Below are 19,527 nucleotides of genomic sequence, written 5' to 3'. Positions count from 1 at the left end.
TGATTACCAATACATCATTTGACACAACATTATGTTGTTATCAGCTTGATATTTGTTCAATGATATAAATTCATCTGAATAACTTAAAGATTTTCTTTGTTAATTGGTGCGCACATGTTTATCTCTCTGTTTAGTTGGGACTATTTTGTTAGGAAAAATTTTGCTATTCGGGACTGTTTTGTCTGTTCACCGTGAAAAATCATTTGAAATAGATTTTCAAAATAAAATCCGAACCAATGACAAATCGCCCTCAACTTATATTTCATAGATTAATTTAGAAGTAAGCAAAAATACTTACTTTTGCTTTTTGACCGAGAAAAAATCATTTTTAAACATCCTACTGTTTTATGAACATATTCAAAGCTGTTAATGCTTATACTTTGTTTTTGGTTTGCCGTAGATTTCACTTTCCATCGGGGAAACTCAGATATCTAAAAAAATTATCAGCTATATGGAAAATCTCTTCTAGTAATTTCGTCAATTTAGCGTCTTCACGATTGAAAACATTTTTGAGCTCTGGAGTGACCATCATGACTGCTGTTATGCGAATTTCCGCGCAGTGTAATTGTTATCTAGCAAGCTATTGTTGTCTTTGTTCATTTTAACTTCCAGAATTTCAGCAGTTTAACTTTCAGCTTGACAAAAAATATCAGAGTTTGCTCCTCTGATGTTTTTCTTTGATATTTTCACTTGTTGAGATCTACATTAAAAACACTGAAATCGATATTTTCATTAAATTAAGTACTGTCTTGCGTAAAATAGATTAACTTTGTCTCTCAAACAAGATCAACTGTGTGCAGTTAAAATAAAACAGTCCTTGTATTAATTTTTCTGTTGATCGATTCCAACACTTTTGACAAACTGGAAGGGGTAGAAAACTAGTTTATTTCCAGTTAACCTTTCTTCGTCCATACATTTGTTTTTCTCATGCTTTGCTGTTTATACCAGTAAGATACAGTAGTTTTAGCTAAGTGTTTCTACTTTGAAAAATGCCAATTTCGAAAGCGTCCTCCATAGCAATCTAGCCATCTTTTATATTTTTTAACGAGGTTGCTTATTTAATCCAAATAAGGCAAAAACTAGCTCATAACTTTTGTGATATTGTTTGATCGCTCGAAGGTTTACATACTTTTGTTGTATAAATTTAGAAGAGCTGTCTATTCGAAAGAGTTCGATCAAGCGGAAATCTAGTCACATTCAATAAATGCAGTGATTGTTATTAGGTAGAAAAAACTCTTGTCTAAATTAATATTTATATGCTATAAGGTTACGTCATAAAATTTTCGGAGGTTCTAAGAAAATGCTGCGGTCGTGACGTCATAAAAAGCTCCTTTTCGGACGATATAAACAAAAGTTTTCGAATTTTTGAGAAATGACAATAAACACTACGTCAAACCGCTCATGTGACAAGCCAAAAATAGCTGATTTAATTCGCTCGGAAAACAGATATTTGTTTGTTCGTACATTCGTAAGTTCAATTAAAAACCAGATGCCTCAGTTTTCAAGCGGCTTCCGGGTCTTGTAATTGTTGAGTCGAGGCAATACAGTAGCTACAATTATCAGTATAGTATTTTGAATTACTATAGACTTAGATATACCATTAGATTCAAAAATTCATCATTCGATTAAATTTGGTTTCTAAAAAATTAGTTTGTGATTTTAAAGTGTGTAAAGAAAAGATTTGCATATTCCGACTTTATCTGAAGGATCATTCACATTTGTGCCCAACCCCCCCCCCCCCCCCAAACAAGTAGGTTATGCACCCACCTCTTATTCCCCAGGTACAGAGAAGGTGACATTACATTATAAACGATTTTGTAAAGATATGACACGTGCGCTTGAGGGTTGCAAATAATATGTATCAACTAAGACAGGGCACAAAAGCGAAAGATCCATTAGAAAAAATTGCTTCACTTCGATTACAATTGCGAGACTTTAATTTTTGTTATTTTCATCAGTCAGAAGAATTTATTTTATATATAATCATAAATAATATATACCCATAAATCAGGGCATCATTTTTTTTATCAATCAATGCATTTTGTGTTTTTCTGAATACACACACACACACATATATATATATATATATATATATATATATATATATATATATATATATATATATATATATATATATATATATATATATTTATATTCGGACTTTATCTGCAGGATCATTAACGTTTGTGCGCCCCCTCAACGAAGTAGGTTATGCACCCACCTCTTCCTTCTCAGATACAGAGAAAGTGACATTAGATGATAAGCACTTTTGTTAGGATATGACACGTGCGCTTGAGGTTTGCAAATAAGATCATCATTAATAAGATCATCAATAAGTATCAACATTAACATCAAAATTAACATTAAAACAGCCTTGGAGAAATAATAATGAATTAGAGGCAGAATTATTGGTTGAACCGGAGGCAAAAGAGAAAGAATCCGATAGATTCTCAAAAGGGAACATATTGCAGTAACAGTACAGTTAGATTATTGAAAGAAAACGGGAAAAGCAATGAAGAACACAAAAAAACCGAACAAAAAACTATATCAATTGCCAGGACCGCCCTCAAGCATCAGTTTCAATTCAAAACAATAGAATTGAGCGCAACAAATAAGCTCTTGGGGCAAAAAAGATTTGGTAAGGAAGACGACGGTTTACTAGGAAAAACGTTCAAACTTCAAATCTACAACTTCTAATCAATAAACTTCGAAAGCTACAGCTAACTGTAGAAGAGGCCGCAACACTAGCTGAAGATGCCGCAGAGAGGAATCATAACATTCTGCGATGCAATATTAAAGTTGGTGAGAACAGATAAAAGGCGACAGTATATCTGCTCAAAACAGTTGGCAGCTACATTATTTAGTCACCTAAATGAAAAATATCCACTTGAGAATCGAACTGTCAACGGCCAAGCCAATGCCTAAAAAGGCATCAAGGAAACGTTTAGGAACTTTTGATAGGATGCGTTAATGCATATGCGTTAGGAACTTTCTAATGCATATGCGTTAGGATCTAAATGGATATGCATTAGTGACTCCTTGTGGCTGTACCGGTTCAGGGATGCCCTGTCTGACCATCTGTTCCAGCTTCTCTGTAACCTTATCTTGAAGAGTTAGAGGTATTTTTCTGGCTTTGCAGAGCATTGGCTGTGATCCTGGTATCATCATCACATGAGCTTTGTAATCCTTCACCGCAGGTAGAGGATGGGTTGTGATGTTGTTCAAACCAAGCTTAGGTAGAAGGTCTCTACCAGTAGACCAAATTACTTTTCACACTGCACAACTGCTAGTTGATTTTGTGTGTGCCTGCTTCCCTTCCACTCAACGTCACAAGTAAGTAATGCCAGAAGCGTTAAATGATGACCATCATAAGAATCGAGATGTCTTATTTTACCATGCAAATGAGGTTTACCAAGTTCTGTCCATATTTTTGATGATATCACTGTGCTATCTACACTTGTGTCTACCTGCATTTTCACTTTGCAGCTAGTTATTGAGATATATTCCCATGGCACAGACATGCTAAGGGTTTGTTCTTTAGTATAAAACATTCCCATCGCCGATGCTAGAAGTGCTTGCTCTAAAAAAATTTTTCTTACGCGCAAACTTACCTGAATTTGGATGGAGTTTGCTTCCACACATTTTTGAGATGTGTCCTACCTTTTCACAGGTGTTGCATTTTTTACTTAGCGCTGGACAGGGTCTACTAGAATGTGGCTTACCTCCACACCTAGTGCACATGTTGTTGCTTTTTTTAGTCGTAAATTCTTGATTTGGCTTTCGAAAGATCTTTTGAAGTTGAACCCATTTTCATTTTCCACAGTAAAAACTTTCCACATAACGAAGAACTTGCACAAGCCGTAGTTTGACTTCTAAACGGTAAACTCTCGGTCATTTCAGTATCCGAAACATTTGCTTTTGCTTTATAACAGTCTAGTAGTCTACGTTCTGCTTCTAATTCCCTCAAACCTGAGATAAAATTTAGTTTTACCAACTCGTCTTTGGAGTTGCCCGCTGTTTTTGAGTCTTTCGAAGTCACAATAGCGCGGTCCTTCTCTAAGACGTGCAAGGAAATTGTCGTCTGACTCCCCTACACTTTGTTTTACGGAGATAACTTTAGCCCTTTCTGCCGTTACTGCTCTCTCTTTAGAAGAAGTATAATTTTGAATTGTCAATCTGATGTCTTTGTACGGAGTGTCTATCACATTCCCAGGACTAATTAGGCTCCTAAATTGAAAAAATGCATCTTGCCCGCACATACTAAGAAAGAGATTGGCTACATGTAGGTCCGGTATTATGCAATCAGTGTTGACTTTGTCCTCCTTTTTTTCTGCCCGACATCTTGCCACAAAAGACAGAATGCACTCAGTAGCTGTTTCTGCATTCTGAAGATTCAAAATTCGTCTGTCTGTAGGTGGTCTGGGCACCATTGTCGTGGTCGATAGCACGGGTTAAAAGGAATTCAGTAAGTTGAATTTTAACTTAAAATTGGTCTGAAAATATACAAAAATTAGCTCAGATTTATAGCACTTATCTATGCGAAAATATACAGAGAAAATATAGATTAGCTTAAAGTATTTTACTTGATTGACATGTGAATAGGTCTCAGTTCCGTGATTTTCTATATTCATCAAATTCCATGAGAAAAATGTATGGCCTAGATACAATCGAGTACATTAGTTGGAGGTCGGTGGCTGTTAGAATCAAGCTTCTGTTGGTGGGAGAGTTTAATTTTGACATATGATTGATAGGTCAATAAGATAATCATAGCGCCAAGATTGAATTAGAATTGAGTTTAGTTTTGTGGCCATTACTTTTTGACAAAGTTGGTCAGGTACGTTCTTCTTTCGTTCTTTGCAACTTCAATAAAACTTGTAAGTTTCTTGATGTGTGTTTGAAACCATCACATTTTGCTCAATTGCATTCAAAATAGTTCAAAGTCTTCAAAAAAACAAAGCATATGAACATCAAACAACCCGCTCAATGGAAATTGTTACTCTACCAGAAAACACAAAAACTCACTGCGGGACAAGCTAAATGAAGAAGCAATTAAGAGCGAAAAATGTCACTGGCTACAGAAGAATATGCATTCAATGGAGAACATAAAGCCACTATCAATATATGTGATTAAATTTCTGAAGTGACCCCAAACGAGCAGTAATGTACGGTTCAGCATTTAATGTTTTAAATCCTAATTTTACACAAAAAATTTTGAGAGATAGTAACAATATAAATGGCGCAACCGTAACAATATAAATGTTCAATTATTTTAGACCCAAATTTGGGAACACCCAAAATAAAAGTAACCGATAGTTTAGCATCTGCTCTCCAAACTATTTAAAACGAAAAAAACTTTGCGCGGGCCAGATAGTTTAGAGAATTCAAGATCCTTCCTGATATTGTGTTATCGTTTTATGATCTGTTGCCTGCAGATCACCAAATACAGGAGTTTTTTTAATGTATCCCAATTCAATCCGATATAGAATCAAACTGAAGACATAAAAGTAAAACACCTGTTTATGCAAAAATGTTTAATTTTCAACATCAGTTGAATTTTGCTGTTTGTTCTACAAGTTGAAATACCAGAAGATGCTTGTGTTAACCGTGCAATTTTAGAAAAAATTTAGGATTAGGACACGCTAACAGATAATGAGCTGCTCAAGAATTTTTTTTCAGTTTAGGACGTAGTTAGATTTTACTGCCAAACAATTTTAGTACAAGACCCGGTAACAAGTTAGTTAATGTTCAAGTTGGGTTGCGGTAAAACGCTATTCATATTAAGTCTTTATTTAGCATTTCAAGTTTTCTGCTTGCTATCTGGCTGCCTTTCACGCATGTTTTTTATTCCGTTCTTGTCGTTGTGAATGTCACTTCTCAACTGTCGATTGGTTGAATTTGGCTAGGACAAAAGAACTTCAAAACTTCCCTTGTTGTTCCGACCCCACTTGTGGGGGGAGGAACTATATACTCAAATGAGTTTTTTTTTGTTCCGCGAATTTTGGCCGACCGATATATTCAACGTAGAGAAATGTGCATGGTATCATTAAAAAGCTCGTCCAGCGTTGAATTCAAAATCAAAAAGATTTTTTAGAATTTCGGTTTTTCGAGGAGTTATCGAGGTTTAAAGTTTCATGTGAATACTTGATATTTGGTTCACTTTTTGTTCACTTTTACCGTAAATTTCGTTCGAATTAACGTTTTTTCTACAAAAATTTAATTCAAAACTAGATTTCACGCCAAAAAGTAAATCAATTTTAGGTTTTTAATAGACGAAAGGAGATAATAAAGACTAGTTCTAGTCTTAGAGGGAAGTTTAATATATAAAAAAATTCGAATTAGGTTTGGGAGCTCTTTTTTTAGAAAATTTTTTCAAGTCACCTAGAGACTACTAGACACTTTTAATACCGAATTTCCGTTAATGACAAACCTCTTTTACGATCAAATGAAGCCCAATGACCAAAAAATTTGTTTCAAAGGGATCGCTCATGTTTTTTTTTTGGATTCGTATCTCAAATTTCGTAATTTCAAATGAGATTTTGATTTATTTTTTGAGGTTTTACTAAAGTTTTATAATCCTATGGCATAAACTTGTTGACTAAAGGTGCAATAGATTTGCTAATGAGCATTAAGTGAACCTATCTAGTGCTGTGAGTGGACAGCTAATGGCTGTTAAGACTTTGAAAACTAATTTTCGAATTTTTTTAAAATTAGTAAATCATAAACTTATTTTTGTGAACTGTAAGATCGTCTCAGTAAAAACAGGATTGAACTCCTTCATACCACTGCAACATAAGTTAATCTCATTTGCAGCTTTATCAAATAACTATTGGTTATACGTCTTCAATGCCACAAGATTTCAAATTTTTTAAAAATTTTTTTGGACATTTCGTTTTATTGGTTCATTTTGAAATCTTATCACGTCATCCTAACATTGATGGCTACATTTTCCTTTAGTGAAGACGTCCAAAAGATGATATATAAAATTTTCTGGGAGAAAAATATGGTTTAAATGGCTTCAGCGCTTTCTTCTCCCATTTTTCTAAAGAAATTTTGGTTTTTGCCTGTATTTGTTGTTTTTTTTTCATTGTCATAAGACATATTGTGATGTCTTATTGATTACTTAGGCATGATAAACATCCTTGTATTCACATCTTGGCATAGCTGGGCGTATTCATTGAATTCCTATGAAAGCTTTTGAGTTTAATGGCTGTTAAGACTTTAAAAATATTCTTTTTTTGAAATTTTTTTGAAAATAAATCAATCTTCAGCCTATTTTCGTGGACTGTAAGTCAGTCTCGGTGATGACAGAACCGCTTTTTTTACATCAACAACAATTTATCTAGTTAGCCGTTTTGTCTTTTAACTATTGGTTTTTTGACTTCTAGTTTTCATAGATTTTATAATTTTTGGATTTCTTTTAAGTAATTTTGGTTCCTTTTGAAATCGTATTACATTATCCTAATAGTGATAGCTCCCATTGGCTTAGTGAAGACGATCGTTGAAAAAGTTTTCAGAGAAAAAAGCTTATGGTTTAAATAGCTTCGACACTTTCTTCTTTCAATTTTCTACCGATCTTTTGGATTTTGCCTGTTTTTGTTGTTGTTTTCATATGACTTGTTGTAAGGTCTTATTCAATGACTTGTTGTAAGGTCTTATTGATAAATTTTGATTGACAAAAATCCTAGTCGTCACATCATCTAGGCATAAATTAGCGTATTAAATGCCTTCCGTTGAAAGTTGTAGAATTTTATGACTTTGATTTTTTCTTTGCCATACGACTTATTGTGATGAGTTATTGATGTCACATGAATGAAACCTATGATTGCCATTTCATCGAGGCAGAATTTAGTGTGTTTAATTAACTCCGTTGAAAATAATTGAATTTAATGTCTTTGATACTAGGGCTTTTCTCAAAAATTTCGTGGTTTTAATATCTTTGTTTATATTTGTTGTTTTTCAAGTCATTTTGTAACGATAGAAACAATCACCTTGCTGTTAAAAAATTAATTGAAAATAGAAGAGTTTATACTGAAAAGTTAATTCTCTAATGGCTTTGAAACTTTTCTCGCCTAATTTTTGTGAGTTTGCTTTTTTTGCTTTTTTTTTATTTTAGGTAGCTGTGAAATTCTGATCGGTCTCATAAACCTGTAATGTTGCCTGTAATGTTGCCCATAAACTTGTAAGTAGTGATGTTACCCGAAGCAGTCAGTTTAAAGCCAATAGTCTGAAAAATTATGATATTATACATCTTCAAGATTTTTCAAACTTTTCGGCTTTTTTGTTCTTTTCGTCAACTTATTTTCGTCATTGAGAAGTCCACTCCAATTCCTTGAATTTCAAAAAACATTTTGTCTACTAATATTATGTCGTAACTGATGTTTTGTTTGGTGGACATTATGCGTTTTCATAAAAAATTTTGTGTGTGGTGTATTTGTGTTTCTTTTTTTCTCTTCTTTTAGCTTATTCAGGTAATAACAGATCCCAATGATTTTCAAATGTGGCCCAAATGAACGAGCTTCTTTTCTCTTTCAGTATAATTTTAGCTGAATGAGTATAAATATAAACTGAAATAAAATTAAATAAAATTCAGATAATAGCTAATGATTTTAATGGCTTCAATAATTTATGTTATTGTTCGTAATTTTTTGAGATTTTCTGCGTCTTTGTGTAAATTGTTCGTTTTTTTGAGATTTTCTGCGTATTTAGTTTATTCCTATGGTTTAGTCTCAGCAAAGACAGGTCCCATTAGTTTCTTATTGACTTTTTGTGGTAAATTTACCAAGAATTCTTCTGCTAAAAAGCTAAAGATTTTTTCAAACTTTTGAAATTTTTTGGTTTAAGAAATGTTGATTGATCTTTGACTTTAACCTCATTTTTTTTCTCTATGTCAATTTTTTACCTAATCTCATTATGAAAAACATACATCTGCTGTATAGGTAGCAAAAACTAAATTTGTGGAGTTAAGGTTTTATCTGATTGCATTTTGACGTTGTTACTAGGTGCTTTTAAAATTATATATTTGGTTTCTGCCGTGAAAATTTTGTTTTTGCATATTTTGTTGTTTGCTGTATTCTCTCGTGGTCTTTTTATCGGTAGATCTCGTGAGCGCTGTAATGAGAAATGGCATTATGTAATTCAATTTGTAGTTAGGTTTTGTAGCATTTTTTTAAAATTCAAACATCTATTTCTGTTATCTCTTCGTTTGGTTGACAATAAAGTCAAAAATGTAGATGAGCTCGGGTCGGAACATCATGTGCGAACGCACATTAACGAGCCGCCTTGTTCTAATCAAAATTGGCCTTATGAAACGATTGTCAACCACGTGGATTATCTACAGAGTAATCCATTTGCACATCTGCATTTCAATGAAAAAAATGCGCGAACGAATACTTTTTGAGGATAGCGTAATCCAACGTATTTGTCTCCCGACGCATGTCAACTTAGTTCAGATCTGAAATTGTTTATTCAGTGGGAATTTGAAAAAAACCACAACCTTCACCAAAGCAACTTGCCGTGGTATAAAGACTCAGGCAAAAAAGCACTGACAGGCGGTTGCAATTGTTTCCAAAGGAGAATTTTTAATGCTGCAAACGTTTGTAAAATATTTTGCTGATATTGTTTTTAACTCTATGCAGTTCAAAAAAGTATTAACTGATACATTTTTTTTTAGTTCTAAGAAATGGCTAGAGTTTACGAAACAATAGTAGTAGTCAAATGGTAGTCAAACTTAAATTAGTCATTCTATAGAAATAAGAAAGTTTTGAGCAAAATGGTTATACAAAATCGTTGGATACAAACTCGCAAAAATTGACTAAAACTTAACTTATACATTTATATAAAGCTAGAGATGGCTATGGTTTACCAAACAAATTTAATTTCTTCTGGACTCCTCAGTTTTAATGTATTATCAATATTTTGATTATTATATTTTTACAAAAGCATTTTGAACTGTTGGACCAGATTATTCCAGAATCTGTTTCAAAAAATTAAGCGGCTCGTTCTCGATCCACACAGATCTGTTTTGTTCTTTTGTTTATTCTACTAAATTTAATCACTTTCTAACTCAATTGTTTGATCACATTTTAAAGCCATACCGTCCGATTTTTGAATAATGAGACAAAATTAGCAATGATCAGATGGTTAATGCAATTTGGTTGCGCTTGCAAATATCTGGATACATAAGGTATTTGAATTTCTGTCAAAAAAGTATTTTGCAGCAAAAAGAAATCAGTTCTTCGATTTCTCTGTCCAATCAGAGACTTAGAAGCCCATTCAGAGTCAGCCTTAACATTGGCAAGATAACCAAGAAAGAATAGACACGAAACGGTAATTCCTTTTAAGTTGTCAATATCAAACGGGGTCATGCAACAGCATTTAGCAACAAATTGGAAGAATAAGCAAGAATTATCAAGACTTATCTTTATGTCTGAGCTAATAATGTCTTAACTAAACATTGAGGCTTTTATTTCCAGAAATTAATTAATTCAAACCCAGGTTTCAAACTAAAGAACTAGGATCAAATAAAGGTTTGTACGATGCAAAGGGCACCTTTGTGCTATGAAATTTATTGCAAAGATCAAAAAGGCACGAATATTCGTGTTTTGTTTAAAAAAAACAGAGCCATAAATAACGGCAGTAATTTATGTAACGCTTTATTACAAAGGTTGATGAGAGAAACTCTCAAGGAATTTAAAAAAAAATACTTATTCAAAGCGTCAAAATGGACTTGGTATCAATTTTTAATAATTTGTTGGATTTTTCTATTCTTTCATTGTCTTGTGGATCACTTCTTAATGTTATTGTTTAATTTGCGTAATATTTTTCAAACTGAGTTGCTTCAAAACCTAAATATTTATGGAGATCTTAGCACGCATTATCTACAAGATGAAGTTTTATCAAGACAGGAGCAAGAAGTAATAGGATTTAACAATATGTTCCATGAAATAAAGCATCTTAATCTGCAAGAGTCATCAAGATCTAGAGTTACATGATGGGATGTAGCCAGTTATGTATCAATTTTTTTAAAAACAAAGTGGCATTGAATTTCTCATAAATTTTATTAATGACTGATGAAAAGATCCGTCCAGTAGCGTTTATTATTTTGATTTTTTCCAATTATGGCAAATGAAGACTGCGAACTTAGACTATCTCTAAGGTCCATTTGGGTCCTTGGACTTTTGCAGACCAGTTTTGTTTTGGCTTGTTTCATTCACGGAACTGATGGGTGGAAGAGAGAATCGTTCCACGGAGGTCTCTGGAAAACATGCAATTCGGACCTGGACACTTGTTGGAGATACCGTGAGTTTCGATTATCAAGTCTTATAAAAATTTTTAATGATTTCAAACTTAAAAATTCATGGCGTAAGGATGCCATGGCCGAATTGCAACATTTAAAAGTTTCCACTTCTTTCCACCCAGTGTAACGATTCCCGGAAATCCTAGTAAGATCACAAATATTTTCCCACTAAGTTCCGCGAAAGTTCCGAGAAACATCTGGGGTTGTAAGATGTGGTAAGATCGAGTAAGATCCCGCATTTCCCGGCGGGAAACCCGGGAAAAAAATATTCCTGACAGGAATTGCGGGAAATAAAAATGTCCCGGCAGGAATTCCGGGATTAATTGTCGGGATCTTACTGGGAAAACAAGGAGATATCAAGATTCTCACCGGGACATCCAGGAAAAATTTCCTGATAGGAATTCCTGGCAAACATTCAAGGCTACCGTTTTTTCAGCTAAACTAAAGAAAAAAATTTACTAATTCCAATTTTCCTACTGCGAGTACTGAAAAAGTTGACATTCTCGGGTTTCCTACCATATTTACCGGGGGAAAAGAACACTCCCGAGTTTCCCACAGAGATAATCGGACAAAGTAAGATTCCCGGGTATCCCGCTAAGATTACCGAGAAACTATCAGATTCCCGGTTTTCCCGACAAGATTAACGAGAAAAAACAAAACTCCCAGGTTTTCCAGCAGGGTTTCCGGGATTCGAATCACTGGGCATTCCTATTCATATAACTCCGCATATCTTAGCACCACATCAAGTTATCCTGTGAATTAGCAGTCGGTACTACAATCATGTTTTCACATTTATAAGGGGAAGTTAGATCTCATATTTCGTTCAAATCAAGTCCCTAGGACCACAGAGGCATAGCCGATCCTAGTCGAGGAATGAGCGCCCAGATCTAGGCACAGACTTATGAAAAGAAAATGCTAAAAAAATGTACTATCAAAAGACCATATTCAACTCATTTGAGCTATGAAAAGATTTTAGCTGGATTTTAAGACATTTTGGAATTTAGCTTGACTCAGATTTTTCACAGACGACTTTAGCTGGGAAATTTTAAAAAAGAATTTGGTTTGACCCAAAATTTGGACTGGTCTTAAGCTCGACACAATGTTTCCGAACAAAATTGAGTTAAAGTCTTTTCAGGGGTCCATCATTGGTCTTTTCATAAGTCTGTTTTTTGCCATTAAATTTAACGTGCAATATTGCATCTAACGTCAGCATGGATGCTCCCTCATCTTTTACGATTCAGAAGAACCACAAATCCTTCATAAACCTGCATTAGTTTATAAAAAAAGATAGCTCATAATTTTGGAAGGGAAAACAAACTGAAAAACGCCGAATGCACTTAAGCTGGGACCAATACATTTACGCCAGATGGTTTTATTGTATCAAGTAATGTGGTAATATACTCAAGCTGCCATAAGAATTTTTCTTAAGATTCGACAAAATTTTTAAGGCTTTTGACATTTTCCCAACTGTTTCTTAAGTTAGATTGCTCTGCTGCTCAAAGCTATTAAGTCTTGCTGCGGTTCAGCTTCTGTATTTACAGAAGCAGAAAAAAAGTTCGAATACCGAAAGAAACAGATCTATGGAAAGACTAATGGTAAACCCATGAAAAGACCTTAATTCAACTTTGGTGGTTATGAAAACTAATGGTGGACCAATGAGGGTGCCCTAATTTGACTTTGTTGGTTATGAAATGACAAAAAGGGGACCCATGAAAAGAGCCTAGCTGGACTTTCTTCTTTATCAAAAGACTTTAGCTTGACCCATGGAAAGATATTAGCTCGAATTTAACTAGGAAGCTCGACCGTGTAATTATAGTCAATATTGACCACCCTTACTAGACATTTAAAGTCTTTTCATAAGTCGAGGCCTAGGCCTGTGTGGAAAAAACGAAATTAAATTCAGCAAGCAGATGAGCTAAATCTGCTCAAAGACCTTGCATTTTTTGGACCAGAATGAATGAAAGTTTAGCCGGAAAAAACAAGGAAAGACCGGAATTTGAGCGGGAGAAATACAAGGAGTAAGATAAATTTGACCGGAAAAACTACAAGAAAAGAGCTGTACATTATGCCTTGGGACTCCAAAAGCGCAATGAAGCCCAGAAACCCAAATTATAAAAAATCAGTATTGTTAAATTTCAAACATAAAAAAAAAATAAAAAAACCATCGAAAAAGTGTTTTAGTGTAATATCAGGGAATAAAATTGGTTTGAAAGCATACAGAGGGGAACATCTGGGGTGGCAAAAGGGATTGAAAAAATAGATAGTGAAATATTGGGAAAAAAATTGGGATAAAGGTTTCTATTAGCTATCTATATGTTTTCAAAATCAAATATTTATATAAAAAGGTATATTTACAAACACACAAACACACACACACACACACTTATATATATATATATATATATATATATATATATATATATATTTATATATATATATATATATATATATATATATATTCGTACACACACACATAAAAACACACACAAACACACACTCACACATACATATATATAAAACACACATACATACACACAAACTCATATATATATATATATATATATATATATATATATATTATTTATATACTTTATATAGGCATTAAATGCAACTTTATCGTACTATTAACAATTCAAAAGTCGCCTTAATATTATTTCACAACAAATTCGCAGTTAGATATCTGTTTTTTTTCACTGCACGGTGCGAGGATGCGAATGATGTTAAACTCAGAAATTGGCGCGAAATGGACTTTTGTTTCAGAAATTTTTTGAATGACCTTTCAACTACAAACAGGAGCTAAAGTTAGTTTTTTCTGCATTTTTTAAAGAAAAACCTAGGAAAAAAACTAACTGCTGGTGATTTTGACAGCCATCAATTCTTGCTTTGATTGTTTCAGATAGCAGTAAACTAAGAGCTGCTAGAGCTGTATTAGTGATGGACGCTGTGGTGGTTGCTGTCTTATATGTTCCACTGTCGCTTCTTTATTTTGGATTGGAAGGCAAAGCCTTGATACCTATGGCAGCTGTGCTCGGTTTCCTCCACTGTAAGTACAATTTACAAAACACAAAAAAAGTTAGTAAAAAGACTGCACTGTCTTTAGTCCTCTTGCACTCTGTAAAACTCTCTATGAAACAGTTAATCAAAAGTAAACTCAGACAATTAGATCTTTAATATTTATCAGACAAAAGTGAATTGGATTAAACTCACGCAAAATACACACACGCACACATACATACAGAAACTCACATACATACATACATACATACATACATACATACATACATACATACATACATACATACATACATACATACATACATACATACATACATACATACATACATACATACATACATACATACATACATACATACATACATACATACATACATACATACACACACACACAAACATCTACAGAACGCACATAACAACACACAAATCAGATATTTAAACACACAAAGACACACACACATACAAACAAAAAAAACACAAATTCACACACAGACATTCACCAACACATGCACACAAAGGCACACCCACACATCCACCCTCCGACACACACATACACACAAACAACCTAACGCACGCACGCCCAAAAACGCAAGAACATTCACACATCAGAACGCTAACACACACACACACACACACACACACACACACACACACACACACACACACACACACACACACACACACACACACACACACACACACACACACACACCCAAGCGCTCAAAAACGCTCCCGCTCCCACAAATAACACGCACAGACACAAAAAAGCACGCACCTGAACACACACACAGAAACAAACAAACACGTACAAACACACACACACACAGTTACAGAATAACCACGCACTCAAACACACAGACAAACAAAAACACACATACGTACTCAGACACAAAAACATAAACATGCACACACATATATACATACTAACACACAAACACACCGACAAATAAACACAAACAAGCAGACGCATATGCTAACACACATTTGCAAAAACGCGCAAACATACAAACCAGACACGCGAACACACAGACACACAAAAACAAACACACACAAACACACATACATATATATATATATATATATATATATATATACATATATATATATATATATATATATATATACATATATATATATATATATATATATATATATATATATATATATATATTGAACACACACATAAAAAAACACATAACACATTCAAACACACACAAACACGCACACAATCAGAATAAACAACACAATAGCACATACACGCACACAATCACAGACACACACACACACACGGACACTCTAAAATAAATAATTATTTTTTTGTTTACATATATATATGTATATATATATATATATATATATATATATATATATATATATATATATATATATATATATATATATATGTATATATATATATATATATATATATATATATGTATGTATGTATGTATACATATATATATATATATATATATATATATATATATATATATATATATATATATATATATGTAAACATGCTAAAATATATAAAATGTTTAGTTATGTTCCTGACTACTGGGTGTTCTATATTGACGGAGGAGTTCACAGGTGCGTTGAATGCATCACTCGACTATGACACTGTGTTGTGGGATGGGATGCGGTTGCTCTTTCTTGCTCATGTTCCTTCTGATAATATTTTGTTTTTTGAAGAGAGGCGATCAGCAAATGACGAAGAAACACCAACAAGCTAAATTTGTCTCTTGGGCGAGAAATTCCGGAACTTGATGCTATAATTCTCCTAACTTCTGTTTAAATTTCGCTTTGTTTTAACCAATTTGGCGTTCTGTGTTTTGATCCAATACTAGCTTTAGCCTGTTTTGAGCGATTTCTTAAGTTTTTAGGGGACCTATTAATATCCATCTACAAAGAAACAAAAACCTGCCTTCTGGGAGGCAATTTATTACAAATTGGGCCCTACAAGTTGAAGTAAAATAGTCAAAAGCATGTAAATAGAAAATTGTGTTGATTTGCACGTAGATTTGCAGTTTTTTTAAACGAAATCCAATTTATATCAGCGGTTGCTTTTTCTTTTGAAACTATCATTATTAAGACACGATAAGATATTACAAAGCAGGATAAAAGGCGCGACCTGATCTTTATCTTGCAAGATTGGCGAGAAATCTCTCCTGTCGATATCTGCTCTCAATTGGTTTTAATTAGGCATCAACTTGCATTTCATGCCGAAATTTTACAAGTTATAGATATGTTTGTTTTAAGAGATAAACTGAAACAAAAATCCATAGAATATCTTTTCGTTTCCTAAAAGAACTAATTAGGTAATTTCAGCAAATTATATGCCGCTACTTTTACATTTCTGTCGGTTTATGTTCAATATTCACAATTGAACAACTTTTGGCCTTTATACAATTACACGTTTCAATTATCTTTTTTTTTAAAATTGTCCAACTCTTTAATGATAACATTTATGCCAATTACACGTCTTTACATTTTTTATTTTATTTTTTACATTAATGAACCGTCATTTATGAAAAATTAATGGCCTTTTTCATAGTCTTTATATCCGTTTTAAGTCCTATTATACTTTGTTGTAAACGCGTGCCAATATGGGGCTCTTGTAATACGGTCGAGGACCGTTATGTAACATCTGCCCTCAGTCTGATCATAGGTGATTATTGCATGTGTGGGTTTGATCATGAATTCTGTAAGGCAATTAGTGCTCTTTATATATTTGGACATAAAATGACTGAAACTGCTGAGTCTCTTGCTGATTCTCTTTCATTTTTTGTTTGGTATTCTTTCCTTTCATTTTGTAAACATATTCAGCACTAACTTATTCATATTGTTCTTGGCTAATGTAAGTTGGAGTGATAATGGTAATAATTTCTCTTAGTTACTCCATTGTTGATTTGTTGATAGTTTACTGTTGATAGTTTTAACTTTAACTATGCTAACTAATTCTCTTTTCTATAATTATGAATTTATCAAGTGTTTTGCTTTCAGATTTTTTCTTATTTTTCACAATTATGCCAGATGGACAGTTTGGCCTCGAGGACTTGATATAAACAGCAATGTCATCAGAGACAACTGTCTTAGCAGAATGAAGCAGAGAAGAAAATTTCTTATGTTAAATGAATCAAGGTCGATAAAGAGACATTTCAGATGAGATTCTGACTTTTCTATTGACTCCTTAGCAAAAATACGGAGTCTCGGTAAAGTGCGTTTGCACATAATGATCCGACCCCGCTCATCCAAAATTTTTTTAATTGTCGTTCGACAGAGGATAGGAGATAGAAAACTTTCAAAACCTTACAATTACCTCGAAAAAAATTGGCATATGAATAAAATAGCTGTAACCTTAAAACATAAAACTATTTACACAAGGCCGTTTCAGAGGGCCGATGAGATATGCCATTGAAAAGACTACGCAACAAGACAAACAATATCAAATAAAAAACCAAACGTTGACTACGATCAAATTTCATAGTATATTTTCAACAACATTAAACAAAGTCAAATTACAATTATGTAAAAACTAAATAGATCAACTTAACTTTTAATCTACTAAACCAGATATGGGACCTGCCCTGAATAAGACTAGTTCACAAGTAGACAAAACAAGAAAGAGGAAAAGATAAAACAAACACGTTTATACTCGTTCGTGAAAAACATCAACTATCAACTGAAAACCAACGTTCAAGAAAACCATTAACTAGCAACTGAAATTATTAAATAGGTTCATTTATGCTCCAGACGAAGCCATTGAGGCCTCGCGTTATTCAGATTAAGTCGTACGGCTAATAAAAGGAAATCAAATACCGGAAACAAGGAACAATACAATAAAACTTTGTTTAAAATCTAAATAAGCTATTGACTAAAGTATTATTCCAGAAAGATAAATAGGCCTCCATTCAATGCCAATAGAATTTGTAATTAGTTTGCTGATCTGACAAACACCAAACACTGATATCAAATATGGGCGAAAAATTCTAATTCACGAAAACTTTTATGAAAGCTCTTGTAAAATCAAATCAAGAAACCACTATTAAAACATTGTAAGTTTCAGTTCACGAACAATTTGCGAGCTACCATTCATTAACCTAAGCTACATTTTAAGATAAGTAGGATAGAGGAGCCGGAAAATATAACAAGAAAAAAATCTTTTACTTTTAAAAAAACAAACAAGTACAAAGTCATTACCTATGGACTTATACCCTTAAAAAATTTATTTATACCTTTATAGGAGGTCTGAGGTCTGTCATCACCCAGAAAACATCAGACATCAACAGAAAAGGACAAATTTTAAAAGTTCACTTGATTTTTAAAAGTTCACGCAAGAAAACGGTGTCGAAGCCGTTTAAATAATAACCTATTCACTAAAACAACTACTTTTGACCCAGTAAAATTAAACCCAATGAAATCAAAAATTGAACTGAATTGGAAAATGATGCAAGTTTTGTGCTGGTACTCAGCTACAAGTTGACTGAAATAAGCTAAAAATATGCCCAAAAGCTCAAAAATTTCAAATTTTTTTGTTCTGAAAACAAATTTTCTTGAAAAACATCAAAACATCAAGCTTTGAATTAAGAGAACTGATTAAATTTACTTTTTGTTTTATAGGACGCTAATTGGACTTGTCATTTGTGAGACCAAATCTTCAGACTTCAAAATATCAACAAAAAACCACGAAATTGAAATAAACAATACGCAAAAAAAGCGTTGAAGACATCAAACTTTGAGCTCTCAAGTAAAATTAACAAATGTTCATTTGACCTCATTTTCACATAAAATGTTGGGCGGTATTTGAGAAAGAATATGCAAATAGTCGGGCAATAATATGCAATCAGTCTCTCCGAAAAAAAACAGCAACCTAAACAACTCGATCTTGCGATCGGAAGAAAACGGGTCCTGATAATGATGTCATCCTTTTGAAACAATTACTTATTGTAATGATTTATGAATTACATCATTCTAAGGAAAAAATTCAAATATTGACAAATTTTTGATAGTTATTAATTAAATTTCAAGAAACCAGGCAAGAATTTAATTTCATAACACTCCCATAGCAAGGGAAGGTAAATACAGCCAAGGTGTTAGAAGAAAGTTTTTTATTTAATGTTTCAGCAACTTTCTTCTGTCTTAATAATTAAAACCAATAAATTTTTTGTTAACAATTTTCAGCGTTTTTTCTAGTAAAATTGACAAAAATTAAGCAA

General features: G+C 33.2%; 1 protein-coding gene across 4 annotated transcripts; it reads left to right on the top strand.

Moving 5' to 3' along the window:
• Nucleotides 1-1,409: 1,409 nt before the first annotated feature.
• On the top strand, nucleotides 1,410-17,251 carry LOC142342451 (uncharacterized). 4 transcript variants are annotated; one of them, XM_075393784.1, is made up of 5 exons: nucleotides 1,410-1,562; nucleotides 1,900-1,944; nucleotides 11,088-11,298; nucleotides 14,193-14,339; nucleotides 15,854-17,251. In XM_075393784.1, exons 3-5 carry the CDS (start codon nucleotides 11,118-11,120, stop codon nucleotides 16,042-16,044), a joined length of 519 nt encoding a protein of 172 aa, XP_075249899.1. In that variant the 5' UTR covers nucleotides 1,410-1,562; nucleotides 1,900-1,944; nucleotides 11,088-11,117; the 3' UTR covers nucleotides 16,045-17,251. The 4 variants fall into 4 exon arrangements, with proteins under 4 accessions (XP_075249899.1, XP_075249900.1, XP_075249901.1 ...); XM_075393785.1 differs by having other exon boundaries at nucleotides 11,078-11,298; XM_075393786.1 differs by having other exon boundaries at nucleotides 1,410-1,664.
• Nucleotides 17,252-19,527: the final 2,276 nt, after the last annotated feature.

Source organism: Convolutriloba macropyga, chromosome 7 (genome assembly GCF_964194025.1).
Source record: "Convolutriloba macropyga chromosome 7, txConMacr16.3, whole genome shotgun sequence".
In the NCBI taxonomy this organism is placed as follows: domain Eukaryota; kingdom Metazoa; phylum Xenacoelomorpha; order Acoela; family Convolutidae; genus Convolutriloba; species Convolutriloba macropyga.
This window is presented reverse-complemented; position numbering and strand designations above follow the sequence as displayed.

Bases quoted from the DNA above. Each gene is read 5' to 3' on its own strand.
- LOC142342451 (XM_075393784.1), top strand. From the start codon at position 11,118: ATGGCAAATGAAGACTGCGAACTTAGACTATCTCTAAGGTCCATTTGG. The intron at 11,299-14,192 runs GTGAGTTTCGAT...TGATTGTTTCAG, and splicing joins GGACACTTGTTGGAGATACC to ATAGCAGTAAACTAAGAGCT. The intron at 14,340-15,853 runs GTAAGTACAATT...TAAAATGTTTAG, and splicing joins TGTGCTCGGTTTCCTCCACT to TTATGTTCCTGACTACTGGG.